General features: G+C 36.3%; 1 protein-coding gene across 2 annotated transcripts in view; it reads right to left on the bottom strand.

Annotated features, from left to right (window-relative positions):
• Positions 1 to 15792, bottom strand: part of dhx36 (DEAH (Asp-Glu-Ala-His) box polypeptide 36) — a 170587-nt gene continuing 154795 nt past the window's right edge. For both annotated transcript variants that reach the window (XM_056478445.1, XM_056478446.1), the window contains exons 22-25: positions 8586 to 8676; positions 2814 to 2937; positions 770 to 922; positions 1 to 693 (exon numbers count right to left, since the gene is read on the bottom strand). In XM_056478445.1, the coding sequence (XP_056334420.1) occupies positions 493 to 693; positions 770 to 922; positions 2814 to 2937; positions 8586 to 8676 (569 nt within the window). In that variant the 3' untranslated portion in view covers positions 1 to 492. The remainder of the gene's footprint in view (positions 694 to 769; positions 923 to 2813; positions 2938 to 8585; positions 8677 to 15792) is intronic.

Raw genomic sequence — 15792 nt, 5'->3', positions numbered from 1 at the left:
TAGTTCTTAATTTTTATTTTATTTAAGCTTCTTCATTATTCAATTTGCAACAACCATTGGTCTCATTTTGTGGACAAAGAGTCTTTATTCACAGCAAAAAAAAAAAAAAAAACTATATCAGCACATTACCAATTTACTTAAAAATAATCAACATGTAGTTTTACATTTAAAATTTACTGTGATATGAACTGCAAATATTCTTAATTCCTTAAACCTTTACCCATATGTCCCTTATGTGCCTATACTGTGATCAAAATAGTCAGTCATCCATAGAAAAACAGAATATATGAAACTTTATGACTAATTTATTTTTATAACTGATTAGAAAAGCATATGATAATTAACCACAATAAATAATAATAATATGAAAAAAAAACCTCCTAATGCTGTAGGTAGAGTATAAGACAGAGAGATAATATATGTAGAGAGATAAGTGTTCAGACACATCTGAGACAGTAGAGCACTGTCTGTAGGTTATTTCAAACCTAAATATCATTCAAATAAACAATCTGATCGTTGATACACAGGTTGGCTATCTTTCAATGGGTCTTTAGTGGGGGTTTCCTGTGTAGTGATGAGGTCGATTATGGCGGAGATAACTGCACAATCTTTCGACTGCTGGTCTTTCCAGTCCACAGGATGTGGACTCTTTATCTTTTCCTCCAGTAATACATCCAACTCCTTTTTCAGGTCCTAAATTTCAAGAAAAAATTCAAACCTGTGAAATTTGATCTTAATTTTTCAAGAAACATGTTGAGTTAATGCTCACCTTGACAAGGTGGGCAATGCGCCCTGGGGACTGAAACACAATCCACTCATCCACTGCAATCGTATCCTGGTCCTGGTCTTTCTGGATAGAAATATTCCCTCCAAAGAACAGGAGTGAAAATGGAGATACCTCAGTGCAGTCATAGAGGAAGATCTTCAGAATGGAAATAAATGTTTAATTACAAACTTTATTAAAAAAAGAATTCAATCACAAATATTTTTTTTACATATTAGTGAAGTGTTATAAGTTATGCAAAAGTTTGGGCACCCCTGATACTTTTCATAATTACAAGCCATAGCCTGCTGGCCTTTCAAATCAGTAATACCATTGGGAAATATTTTATACCCTGGGGAAAAAGCAAGATTTCAGTTTTGACATAACATTTATTTTATCAACAGATGCAATGCAATTTAAGTCATAACAAAAACAGACAGGTGCATACATTTGGGCACCCCAACAGAATAATGACATCAATGTTTTGTAGAGCCACCTTTTGCTGTAATATAAGGCTGAAGATGCTTTTTATAGTCAAGGATAAGTCCCTGAATTCTTGCTGAAGGCATTTTGGACCATTCTTCCTCACAAAATTTCTCCAGTTCAGTCAGGCTTAATATGTGCCGAGCATGAAGGGCTCTTTTCAAATCATCCATAGATTTTCGATGATGTTCAAGTCTGGGTACTGGGATGGCCATTCTAGAACATTAGATCGTGTCTGAGCATGAATTCTTTGGTGGATCTGGAACTGTGCTTTGGGTCATTGTCCTGATGAAACATCCAACCCTGCCATAACTTCAACCTCTTAACTGATTCATGAACATGAATCATTCTTCAGAATCTGTTGATGCTGGGTGGAATCCATCCGACCCTTAACTCCGACAAGCACTTCAGTACCTGTGCTTGCCACATATCCCCACAGCATGATGGACCCTTCACCATATTTTACAGTTGGGAGCATGTTCTACTCCTGGCATGCTGTGTTCTTTTTCCATCATGCAAAAGTGACCTCAAACGACTCTTCTTGTTGGCAGAGCACAGAAAAGGCTTTTTCTGCATCCCCCTTCCATTGAGCTGTTCTTTGTGAAGAGTGTGCTGGACTGTGGAACAATGTACAATGACATTATCAGCAGCAAGACGTTCTTGGAGCTCTTCAGAGGTGGTCTGTGATTTGTCTTTGACCATTTTAACCACTTTTCGCCTTTGCCTTTTAGAATTTTTTCTTGGCCTACCACATCTTTCCTTCACAATAACTACTTATGTGGTCTTCAATTTTCTTAATTTATTTCTGACTGTGGAGATGGAGACTTTAAACTTTTGTGATAGCTTTTTGCATCCTTCTGCTAATTCATGTTGGTGAATTATTCTAGTTTTAGGTCATTAGTAAGTTCTTTTGAGGTTTCCATATTGGTACTTTCTTATTCACAATATGGAGAAGCTCAAATAGCAAGCAACTACCTTATCTTTTTTTATTATTGGTTGCACCTGTTAGGATTGTTACTCAAATCAATTTTGTGTTGTAATCAATCAGCATTAAGTTACTACAAGTTTTGAAATCCACACAAAAGAGCCCAAAAGTGCCCAAACTTTTGCATAGTCTATTTTTCAGTTTCAATTTAATTTAACGCATCTCAATACTGCTACACTACATATTTCTGTCTGAAAAACATGACATTATCTAGCTTTCTCTAGAAACCAAATGGCATTTCACTGTGATCTTCTCTTATAAAAGAAAGAGGACATAAATTTGCAGCCAGGGGTGTCCAATTTTTTGCATAAAACTTTATAAAATATTTATCCCCCAAGTCATATAATGTACATGTAGTAAATAAGGTAGTAAACTTAATTTCAGATTAGCCAACTTTCCTGGGTTTAGGTAAATTTGTCAAAAATAGCTAAATGATAAACATTAGTCGGGACCCTGATGTGAACAAACAGACATGTCTCTTTACAACTAAACAGAACTGTTTTAAAAAGTTATGTAGTTATTCCATGTGAAATGAGGGAATGGATACAGTATGCTTTAAATGTTATATCAAAAGGTACGTACACTGGTGGTTTTCATCTTCAGGTGATAGACGAGCCATTTGTGTTGAAACTGAGTTTCCTCTGCATTGACGGACTTTGGGTGGATACAGACTTTCCCATCAGCCTTAGTATACACCTTCACAGGCCTACAAAAATAATGATTTCAAGAATTGCTTTAAAATGCTGTTGTTTAGATTTGCCTCTAAACCTTTAGAATGTGACAGTAAAAGAAATCCAGTCATTTAAATAAAAATTCTCATCAAATCAAGTGATTGTTAAAAAAAAAAAAGCTTTTCAACATTAAAATCAGAAGAATATTTTTTAAGGACCAACTGAGCATTTTAGAATAATTTTAAACAATAGCTGCTAACAATTCGGTGTTGCATACAACAAATAAATAATGTTATAAAACTATACAAAATGAAAACTGACCAGGCCTGACCAGTGGGGAAAAAATTGTTTCAAAATTTTCACTGGACCCTCAAACAAGCAATCAATAGATTTTTTTTCACAAAAGCAATTTTGTATTCTAATACATCTGCTAATTATAGCAACTATTTTTTAAACAAACTTTCTTTATTGTTTTTTAGACATTCAAACACAACGACTTACAAATGTGGTCCAACCAGCATTCACACATCAATTGACAATAAAACATGCAATATACAAACAACACACACAGAAGTATAGTGATAATAGATTAATACAGTAATAAAAAAATTATAAAAAAAAATACAAAAAGGAAACAACTAAAAAAACATAAATACAAAAAAAAAAAAAATACTGACTTCATGTTTTAAAATAATCCATGAAAGGTTGCCAGATTTTTATTAAATTTGTCTTCTTTCTTTTTTAGGCAGAATCTGATTTTCTCCAGTTCCAAATGTTTCATTACATCCCTCATTAGATGTATATACGTAGGAGCAGCTTTCTGTTTCCAGTTTAGTTATATTAACCTTCGTGCTAGTAGACAGATAAACTGTTATTGTATATTTTGTTCTGTATTGCTTTTACATACATACTCAAAATCAGTAATGCCTAGAACTGCGATACAGGGATCTGGATCTATTGGCTTTCGAACTATTTTTAAGAATGTAAGAAAAATATTTTCCCAGTAAGATAATAATTTGGGGCAGCTCCAAAACATATGAGCCAGTGATGCAGGGTCCACTTCTGGAAATATCTTTCTAAGTTTTTGTTTGGACCAATCTAAACCATGTACACTGCAAAAAAAAGATTTTTTTGGGGGCTTGTAAATAAAGATAGCATAATCCAAATACAATTTACAAATAAATCATATTTTGACTTTTTACTTCAAAAGGTCACGTTTAATTCAATAAGCTACTTAAAAATTCTTTTTAATCTATTGTGCTTAAAATACAACAGTAAATTCAAATCGATATACCCAACTAATATTTACTTAGTGTTTTGTGATATATTGAACTAATGCAAAAAAGACATATGTGAGTAAATCTTACTCCACAAAGTCAGTAAATCTTTGCGCATGCACTCTAATTCAAACTTGGTGGGTGGAGCAGATGAGAGCAACGGAAAATTTCCTCACACAGACTGATGTGATATTTACAAGTTAAGTTACATTATTTTTTTATTGATCAATATGGTTTTATTTGCAGAAACGTCTAGAGCTCCTGTCAGTAGTTTTGGTGGTTAAAGAAGTTGCATGGTGTTATTTGAGTGAGTTTGCTAAAGATCAGATTAGCATAAGCATATTATCAAACGACATCTGTGTCTAAAACAACTGTGTTGCATTTTAAATATAATCTACGAAGAAGTATAATTTATAGCGAACTTAAAGATGCTTTTTTATGAATACGAGTGTCCAAGCATTGCAGTAAATTGCAATAAGGACATAATTAACTGAACATTAAATACAACTATACAGCACTATAAATACGAGTTTTCTTAGATTGGACAGCTTTAGAACTCATTTGAACCCAGAATGATAAGTTACCTGAGCCCTGAGAGGCCAAAACATGACGTAGAAAAACATATTTATTAATCCATCCACATTAACATATGCAAATATACTCCTTACTAAACTATAGTGATATATATTCTAGTAACATTACTAAGAATGTTCAGTCAGCCTCTAAACATGTGAACATTTATTGCTGATAATTGAATAGTCAATTTTTAAATCAGTAATATTATTATATGTTCATTTAATTTTCTGACATTAACATTTCTAATATGTTAATATTCAACAGATTGCTCTCACCTTTCAAGCTCATGTAAGGTAAGTTGGATAACACATTTATATACTTATTACTGATAATTGAGTAGAGTTCAAAATAAATAAACTGATCAAATTTTAAATCAGTAATATTATTATATGTTCATTCAATTTTCTGACAATAACATTTCTAATATGTCTAACAGATTGCTCTCACCATTCAAGGTCATGCAAGGTAAGTTGGATAACACATTTATATACATATACTAATGTATTCAACATGTAAATGTGTGTGTGTGGTTGGCAAAAAAAAGTGGTGTTGATTTGACTACTAAATTGTAAATTTGTTTTTTATTTAACATTTTATTTTATTTATCTTAGATCAATAATGGGAACAGTAGCATAACCACTCCCCATGTTCGTAGCCAGCCTTTCTGCAAAAACTGGACTACATTCACTCAACCAGGTAATTGTTAAAATTGCACATCCAATTTCTGCTTCCTGACTTGTTAGACAAGCAGTTATATGTAGATGGAGATTTACACTGTTACTGGTTAATGACCACAGAAATTTACTTTTGTTTTAATCAGCAGGTTGAAGACAAGTGAGATGCTGTGATCCGCTGCCTGCTTTCCTACCTGAGAGAATCATCTCAAGAGGTAATTGAAGACTACCAGGTACATTAAAATGTCTAAATTACTTTTTACTTTGGATATGTAAGGTTCTTTAAGTGTTAAAGACATATTTTATCCAAAGAATTGTAAGTTTTGGCTAACGTTTAAAAATTTTAATCACTTTATGCAATAGAGCACAGGTCTTAACATCAGTACAGTCTATTATATCATAAAGTGAGTACAGTATTTAAATCACTTTGCACTTTGTTGTGTATTTGACAGGATGTCGAGAGACCTGCTTAAAGACGGCTTCACCAATCTTTGCGAATATCACTGTACTGGGCAGTACTACAGGAGAGGATAATGCCACCGTAGATGACCCCATCATTCTGTCTGAAAGGACTTTTTAAATTTTTTTATTGAGAATATTTATTTTTATTTTTTTTATTGTTTAATTCAAATTAAATTACTCAATGGAAATGTCTGGTAGTGTTTTAATAAAGAAAAAGTTGCAATGCATCATCATATTTTATTTAACATTTTAAAGTGAAGTTAACTCAGTATAACTAAAAAAAGATAACTAGGAATCTTGGATAAAAATAAATGTAAAAATAGTAATATATGTAAACATACGACTTGAGTAAATTTTACAAACAAAACGTCAATAAAATTTACTAAGAACTCCCCAAGTAAACTTAACTTAACATTTCTAATTAATTGTACTAATAATTTTGGTTAATCTTTTTCTTGGCAAATCTTTGAAGATTTACTAGCCCTTTCTGAGTGAAAAATATTTCCAAGCTTTTTTCAAGTAAACCCTACTCCTCATTTTTATAGTGTTTTTCTTTTAATTGTATGAGGCCATGCCTTGCACATACCGATGATCTGTGGGTCTGTTCATCTCCAATTGCTCTTCCTTGATTTCAACACCTAAATCTTTTTTCCTAGGAGGATTTTAGGTATCCTAAAGTTGCTGTGTTTGTTAAGTGGAAGAGCATTCCATTTATAGATATTTTTCAAGACACTTCTATACAGCTTAAAGTGACATTTAAAGGCTTAACTAGTTTAATTAGGTTAACTAGGCACGTAAGGGTAATTAGGCAAGTTATCGTATAACGATGGTTTGTTCTGTACACTATCGAAAAACAATTTAGCTTAAAGGGGCTAATAATTTTGACCTTAAAATGGTTTAAAAAAATAAAAAATGCTTTTATTCTAGTCAAAATAAAACAAATAAAACTTTCTCCAGAAGAAAAATATTATCAGAAAAATTTATGTGAAAATTGCCTTCTCTGTTAAACATCATTTGAAAAATATTTTAAAAAGAAAAAAAAATTCAAAGGGGGGCTAATAATTCTGACTTCAACTGTGTGTGTATATTTTCCTACATAGAAACAATAGTTGTGAAAATTCCCAGTTGGATTTATAGAATTGCATAGCATTAAAACAGCACTCTTAAGAGTTACAAATAACCTCTTATCATCTGATCATGGTTACATTTCTCTGTTAGTGTTGTCGGACCTCAGTGCTACTTTTGATACTATTAATTATAACCTTCTAATTGATAGGCTTCAAATTATGTTGGTATTACTGAAACTGCATTGGCTTGGTTCAGGTCTTATCTGAACGTGATCAATGTGTCTGTTAATGTCAAATTCACAAAAATGAACAGAGCTTGTATAGCTAATATTTAAAAAATTGGATGACTGAAATGTTTTATTTCTAAATTTAGATAAAGCTGAGGTCTTGCTTATTAGATCCATAAAATCTCTTGTGCAAAAATCTATAATACTGTCTAACTGATGTATTTTCAGTTCAGTTCTTGTCTTCAATCAAAACGTGGGGATGATATTAAATGTCACCTTCAAATGACAGGTCTCTATTTCAAGCATCTGTAAAATTGCATTTTTTCATCCTAAAATTTTTGTCAGTGTCCCAGTATTTGAGTGAGCTCCTGGTGTAATCTAGCTAATCACAACCATTTGAAGGCATCATTTTAGGCATCTGTAAAACTGCATTTTTTCATCTTAAAATATTTGTCATTGTCCCAGTATTTGAGTGAGCTCCTGGTGTATTACAGCCCATCACGTCCACTACACTCAATTAAATCTGGATAATTGATTATTCCTAGAATATCAAAATCAACTGTATCTAATGTATGAAATCTGGCACCTAAACTCTAGAACAGCCTTTCTAGCACAGTTCTAAACACACTAGCATACATATAAAATACAAACATTTTATATTATATAATGCCATTTGCATTACACTGAACTGAACGACGTCGACTGTGAAAAGTGATCTGAAGCAGTTTTAATGTACTAGAACTTCATCTATGCTAAGATGTTTTGACACTATCTACATTGTAAAAATGCACTGTAGAATTCAGCTGCTAGAATTCAGACAGGAACCAAAATGACAGAACCTATTTTATTTTTGGGAACTCAAAATTAGCGCCCTGCTAGATTCCATGTTCATTTTAAAATCCTTATTTTTGTTAAATGCCTTGAATGGTTTAGCACCTCATTATCTTCCAAAACCTTTACCTACTTATCTCCAAACTTTGGAATTGACTCCCCTATAATAGGCATACAGAGTTGTTTAATAAGTTTAAATCATTCCTGAAGACTTGCCCACTTGTGACATGTACAATATGTATGTCTTTGATTAATTTTTACACTAAAAATGTTTCTGACTTTTTTTTTTTTTACCACTGTATAACTTTGTAAAACTGCTGGATAGCTATACTTTCTGTTATCCCTATAAGATTTAAGTGTGAAGTGCTTTGAGAATAACGTTTTAAATTTGGTATTATTATTACCATCATCAGTTATCATTAACAGTGTATGAATAAAAAACGTCTGTGCATGTGAGTTCTGTGTAAAAGCTGAAATCAAATACATGCCTCATGCCAGAAGATGTGACGTGACAAAAAAAATAAAATAAAATAAAAAATAAAAAATAAAAAAAAAATCAGGCCACTTACATTGGTCTCTTCTTATTATGGCTGGGGGAAATCTTGGCCACTTTAGGGTACAGGCCAGCTACAATCACTGCCTTGACCAGCTTCTTGTTTTCTGAGTAAAACAACAAGGAGATAAATTAGTTAGATTAGACAAAATCTAAACGAGAACAATATTTAGAGCATATGTAGCATATGTATGTATCTATGTATGTATGTATAAAAAGGAAATTCCATAAAAAAAAATAAAGAATGTACTGGCAGAAAATTATCCATAAAATTACACATATAAATATATATATACACACACACACACACATATATATATATATATATATATATATATATATATATATATATATATATATATATATGTATATGTATATGTATATGTATACGTATATATATATATATATATATATATATATATATATATATATATATATACACGTATATATATATATATATATATATATATATATATAAATATATATATATATATATATATATGTATATATATATATATATATATATATATATATATATATATGTATGTGTATATATATATGTATATGTATATATATATATATACATATATATATATATATATATATACACACATACATATATATATATATATATACACATACATATATATATATATATATATATATATATACACATACATATACATATATATATGTATATATCCTCCATGAACCGCCACCTTATCGTGGTGGAGGGGTTTGAGTGCCTGAGTGATCTTAAGAGCTATGTTGTTGGGGGCTAATGCCCCTGGTAGGGTCTCCTAAGGCAAACAGGTCTTAGGTGACAGGTCAGACTAAGTGTGGTTCAAAAACCCCTTATGAGTTCAGTGACATCAAGGACTGTGACGTCGCCCGGTATGGCACAGCCAGGGCCCCACCCTGGAGCCAGGCCTGGGGTTGAGGCTCGTATGCGAGCGCCTGGTGTGGCCGGGTTTTTTCCCATGGAACCCGGCCGGGCTTAGCCCGAAGAAGCGACGTGGGACCATCCTCCCGCAGGCCCACCGCCTGCAGGGGAGCTGTAAGGGGCCGGTGCATTGTGGAACGGGTGGTGGTCGAAGGTTAGGACCACGACAACCCGATCGTCAGGCACAGAAACTGGCTCTTGGGACATAAAACGTCACCTCACTGGGAGGGAAGGAGCCCGAGCTTGTGCGGGAGGTGGAACGGTACCGACTAGAGATAGTTGGGCTCACCTCCACGCACAGCTGGGGCTCTGGAACTCAACTTCTTGAGAAGGGCTGGACTTTCCTCTACTCTGGAGTTGCTCACAGTGAGAGGTGGCGGGCTGGTGTGGGCTTGCTTATAGCTCCCCAGCTTAGCCGCCATGTGTTGGAGTTTTCCCCGGTGAACGAGAGGGTTGCCTCCCTGCGCCTTCGGGTCGGGGATAGGTCTCTCACTGTGGTTTGTGCCTACGGGCCGAACACCAGTGCAGAGTACCCGGCCTTCTTGGGGTCCTTGGGAGGGGTGCTGGAAGGTGCCCACATGGGTAATGACAGTGGGTAATGACAGTCATACCTGGAGAGGCATGATTGGGGAGGAACGGCCTCCCTGATCTGAACCAGAGTGGTGTTTTGTTATTGGACTTCTGTGCTAATCACAGTTTGTCCATAACGATCACCATGTTCAAGCATAAGGGTGTTCATCAGTGCACCTGGCACCAGGACACCTTAGGGCGGAGGTCAATGATCGACTTTGTGGTTGTATCTTCTGATCTCTGACCGTATATCTTGGACACTCGGGTAAAGAGAGGGGGAGAGCTGTCAACTGATCACCACTTGGTGGTGAGTTGGATCCGCTGGCAGGGGGGAAAGCTGGACAGACCTGGTAGGCCCAAGCGTATTGTGAGGGTCCTCTGGGAAAGTCTGGCTGAACCTCAAGTCAGAGGGATTTTCAACTCCCACCTCCGAAAGAGCTTTGACCAGATTGCGAGGGAGGCTGGAGACATGGAGACTGGGTGGTGCATGTTCTCCGACTCCATTGTTAACGCGGCCGTGAGGAGCTGTGGCCGTAAGGTCTGTGGTGCCTGTCAGGGCGGCAATCCACGAACCCGGTGGTGGACACCGGAAGTAAGGGATGCCGTCAAGCTGAAGAAGGAGTCCTACAGGGCTTAGTTGGCTTGCAGGACTCCCGAGACAGCTGATGGGTATTGACGGGCCATGCGTGCTGCGATTGCGGAAGCAAAAACTCGGGTCTGGAAAGAGTTCGAGGAGACCATGCAGGAAGACTAACGGTCGACCCCAAAGAGATTCTGGCAAACTGTCCAGCGCCTCAGGAGGGGAAAGCAGCTCCACATCGACACTGTTTACAGCGAAAGTAGGAAGCTGTTGACCTCGACTGGGGATGTGGTTGGGTGGTGGAAGGAATACTTCGAGGATCTCCTTAACCCCACCAACATGTCTTTCATTGAGGAAGCAGAGACCGGGGATGCAGGGGTGGACTCACCCATCACCCAAGCTGAGGTCACTGAGGTAGTTTGCAAGCTCCGCAGTGGCAAAGCAGCAGGGGTGGATGAGATTCACCATATGTATCTTAGGTCTCTGGATGTTGTGGGGCTGTCGTGGCTAACACGTCTTTACAACATCACATGGAGGTTGGGGACAGTACCTCTGGACAGGGCAACTGGGGTGGTGGTTCCCATTTTTAAGAAGGGGAACGCAGGGTGTGCTCCAACTATAGGGGGATCACACTCCTCAGCCTCCCGGGTAAAGTCTATGCCAGGGTACTAGAGAGGAGGATCTGGCCAATGGTTGAACCTAGGATCCAGGAGGAACAATGCGGTTTTCGTCCAGACGGTGGTGGACCAGCTCTATACCCTTACCAGGGTGCTCGAGGGTTCATGGGAGTATGCCCAACCAGTCCACATGTGTTTTGTGGACTTGGAGAAGGCATTCGATCGTGTCCCTCGTGGCATTCTGTGGAGGGTGCTCGGGGAGTTTGGGGTCAGAGGCGATCTGTTGAGGGCTGTCTCGTCCCTGTATGAACAGAGTAGGAGTCTGGTTTGCATTGCCAGCAATAAGTCAGATTTGTTTCCAGTGCATGTTGGACTCCGGCAGAGCAGCCCCTTGTCACTAATTCTGTTCATAATTTTTATGGACAGAATTTCAAGGCGCAGCCTTGGGCTGGAGGGGGTCCGGTTTGGGGACCACAAGATTTCATCTCTGTCATTCGCAGCCGATGTTGTTCTGTTGGCTTTATCGAACATGGACCTTCAGCATGCACTGGGGCATGCGGTGAGATTGACAGGTGGATTGGTGCAGCGGCATCAGTAATGCGGTCAATGTACCGGTCCATTGTGGTGAAGAAGGAGCTGAGCCGAAAGGCATAGCTCTCGATTTACTGGTCAATCTACGTTCCTACTCTCACCTATGGTCATGAGCTTTGGGTCATGACCCAAAGGACAAGATCTCGGATACAAGCGGCCGAAATGAGTTTCCTTCGAAGGGTAGCTGGGCACACACTTATGGATAGGGTGAGGAGCTCTGACACCCGGGAGGATCTCGGAGTAGAGCCGCTGCTCCTCCACATCGAGAAAAGTCAGCTGAGGTGGCTCGGGTATATGTTTCGGATGCCTCCTGGACGCCTACCTAAGGAGGTGTTCCAGGTATGTCCCACCGGAAGGAGGCCTCGGGGAAGACCCAGGACACTCTGGAGGGACTATGTCTCTCGGCTGGCCAGGGAACGCCTCGGGACCCCCCCGGAGGAGCTGGATGAAGTGTCTGGGGAGAGGGAAGTCTGGGGTTCTCTCCTAAGACTGCTGCCCCCACGACCCGGCCCCGGAAAAGCGGCAAAAAATGAATGATTGAATATATATACACACACACACACACACACACACATATATATATATATATATATATATATACATATATATACACACACACACACACATATATATATATATATATATATATATATATATATATATATATATATATATATATATATATATATATATATATATATATATATATATATATATATATATATATATATATATATATATATATACACACACACACTAGGCATGTGCCGGTATCACATTTTCATGCTGCGATTAATTGATTGAGCTTTTATCACGGTATACGGTATTATCACGATATTGTAATTTTACTAGAGAAACAGGTAAAAACACACAAAAAACTTCAGTTTTGTCAACTTAGTAACTTTAATAACTTTTTAATTAACTAAAAGTATTTCAAACATTTAAATACAAATAAATATAAATAAAACAATACACAATATAAAAGTAAACTTGAGCAATTATATCAAAGTGAATGTGCAAAGGGAAACAGTCTTCGATCAGCAATCGTGGAATGAACTGCCAACTATTCCAGCATGTTTTATGCAGCAGATGCCTTTCCAGCCACAACCCAATATTAGAAATCACCCATACACACTCATTCACACACACTCATACACTACAGTCAATTTAGCTTATTCAATACACTATTCACTCAGTCTATATTCAATAATAAACATAACAAAAACTGCCTGCTAAAGCATGGGTAAATCTTCAAAGGGAACAGTGTTACATTTGAACCTTTCACCTCATCCTACTTGCTGTTTCACTATCTAAACAATGAAAACATAATATAAGTCAAATTTGTTTCATTTTGATATTTGATTTACCCTGTCTCTTTTGCAGAAAATCAGTTTTAATAACCAATAATGGACATTATAACAGTATAACGTACATTAAATTTAAACGATAAAGGTAAGCAATCAGTCAATGTGCAGAATCAGTGTATGTGGTTACATAAATTAATATATTAGCTTATCTTTGCACTCAGCCAAAACAGTTAACTGAGAACAAGTGATTCAAAAGACATAAGAATTGTTAGATAGAGACAACAAGATGAATTCAATATCACGTTTAACAACTATAGTGAGATGAGATTACCCAGCAGATGAACTGTCTGACATGCACTATACTCTCACCTGGGGTTTATGCTCACCCGCTGAACTAGTGGCTGCAGCTCTGGGCAGAGAGTGTGTGGTCACGTGATTTGCGTTTTTAGCCGTGTACTAGAATGAACAGAGAACTTTTCAGAATCGCTAAATGAAACGCCGATGTATTTCCCGCGATTTCTCTGCGCCTTCCTTGCGTTTCTTCTCTCTGACTCTCGACTATTTTGACAAATACACACAGACGACGCACGCTCACACAGAGTCCAAAATAGGAGTTTGTGATTGGGCCAGCCCAATGTCAATACCGAAAAGAGCCAATGGGCTGCAGAGTGTCACATGGACCGGCCCGGTCTGTCTGTCCGGGAAAAAAAGCATCTACTTTCAGAGAGTCACAGATCACAGCAGCGTCAATCAATAAGGCAGAAAAAAACGATAGGCTGCTAAGCCTTTTATGGGCCGATCAAATCATAAGACGATGATCAGCCCGACCCAAAAAGTACGTCGGCCCACCGGGAAAGTGCGCACACAGGGCTTCTACATGTGGAGATTGTTTACATCAGAGTGCGCATCAGTTCTGCGCAGCATATACGCAGTGTTTCTTCAAGCGGTTGATATAATATAAATTCGGATCTATTATTTTTCACGGTATTTTGAAGTGCCCGCGATAACAATATCGTGCATATTCATTACCGTGATTTATCGCATTACCGAATACCGGCACAAGCCTAACACACACACACATATATATATATATATATATATATATATATATATATATATATATATATATATATATATATATATATATATATATATACATATATATATACATATACACACACACACACATATATACATATATATATACATATACACACACACACACACATATATATATATATATATATATATATATATATATATATATATATATATATATATATATATATATATATATACATATATACATACATACATACATACATAGGCAGAGCATGTGTAAGTCTGGGGAAGGCTTAGCCTCCCCCAGGCCAGAGACCATGGGGATAGCAGCATATATACACACACACACACACATATATATATATATATATATATATATATATATATATATATATATATATATATATATATACATACATACATAGGCAGAGCATGTGTAAGGCTGGGGAAGGCTTAGCCTCCCCCTGGCCAGAGACCATGGAGATAGCAGCAAAGAAAAAAAAAACTGCATTGAAAACATGTAACGGGTGTAAGACGGAATTAATGTTGATGATTAACAGAACACTTTAGTTTTTGTACAGTTTCCAATCAAATTTAAAGCCCACCTCTGGACAAAAATGGATCTGTCCAACTCGGCAGTTTGTACTGATAAGCGCTGTTTTTGACTGGAGTTGGCAGCAACTCTGAAAACGAAACTAAAAGTGCTGGCCAGTGGACTTTTCTGATTTGCTGGTCAATGACATAAGTAATAAAATGACAAATGAGTATTACGAGAGAGGTATAATAATATACGGTTTAATTTGTTTACAGCATTAAATGAAATGCCTTATTTTGAAAGTTGTAATGTAGTAGTCTATCCAAGTGTAGTAATCTTGTTTGGCAATCATTTGGATTAACAGGATCTTATTTGCAGTGTTGGGGAAAAGTAATAGGCCTACATTACAATCCAATGTCACTTAAAAAGTAAATGTGTTAATTAATTTTTAAGGAAAGTAATGTGAAAGTATGTGTTATTTATTTATATGAGTTTTTTAAAAGTAGTTTTATGCTTATTACACTGCTTTTTGATTTAATTAACTTAATTTTTCATAAATGAGCATGATTCAGTCTACTTGTACTTTATTTCATGAAATGTAGGCCTATAGATTATTTGGTTGCATTTGAAACTTACTTTTGGTTACTTTTGAAACTACATTCTTCACTCGTCATCATTACTGATCTTTATGCTACTGGCGAATAATGAATTTGCATTTTATTTTGCAAAGTGTTTTCTACAGGGGTGATTAATGCAGCATAATGTCACAAAGTCAATATTTTTAATTGTTTTAATTTGTATTTTTAAAATGAGATAAATCTAATTTAAACAAACAATTCCTCATGCTAGTTAATGGCTACTGGATCACCTTTACTCTGCAATGGTTGCCTCTGATTTAATTGCCAATAACTTTACCACAGCCCGTGATAATGCAAATAAACACCTAGTTTATATTGTCATATTTTCATGGTCTTTTTTGTTGTTTCTAGTTCAATAAAAAAAAAATCTGTGTTTGAAC

Source organism: Danio aesculapii, chromosome 18 (genome assembly GCF_903798145.1).
Source record: "Danio aesculapii chromosome 18, fDanAes4.1, whole genome shotgun sequence".
NCBI lineage: Eukaryota > Metazoa > Chordata > Actinopteri > Cypriniformes > Danionidae > Danio > Danio aesculapii.
The sequence above is the reverse complement of the archived record's forward strand: the minus strand, read 5'-3'. Positions and strand labels throughout refer to the sequence as shown.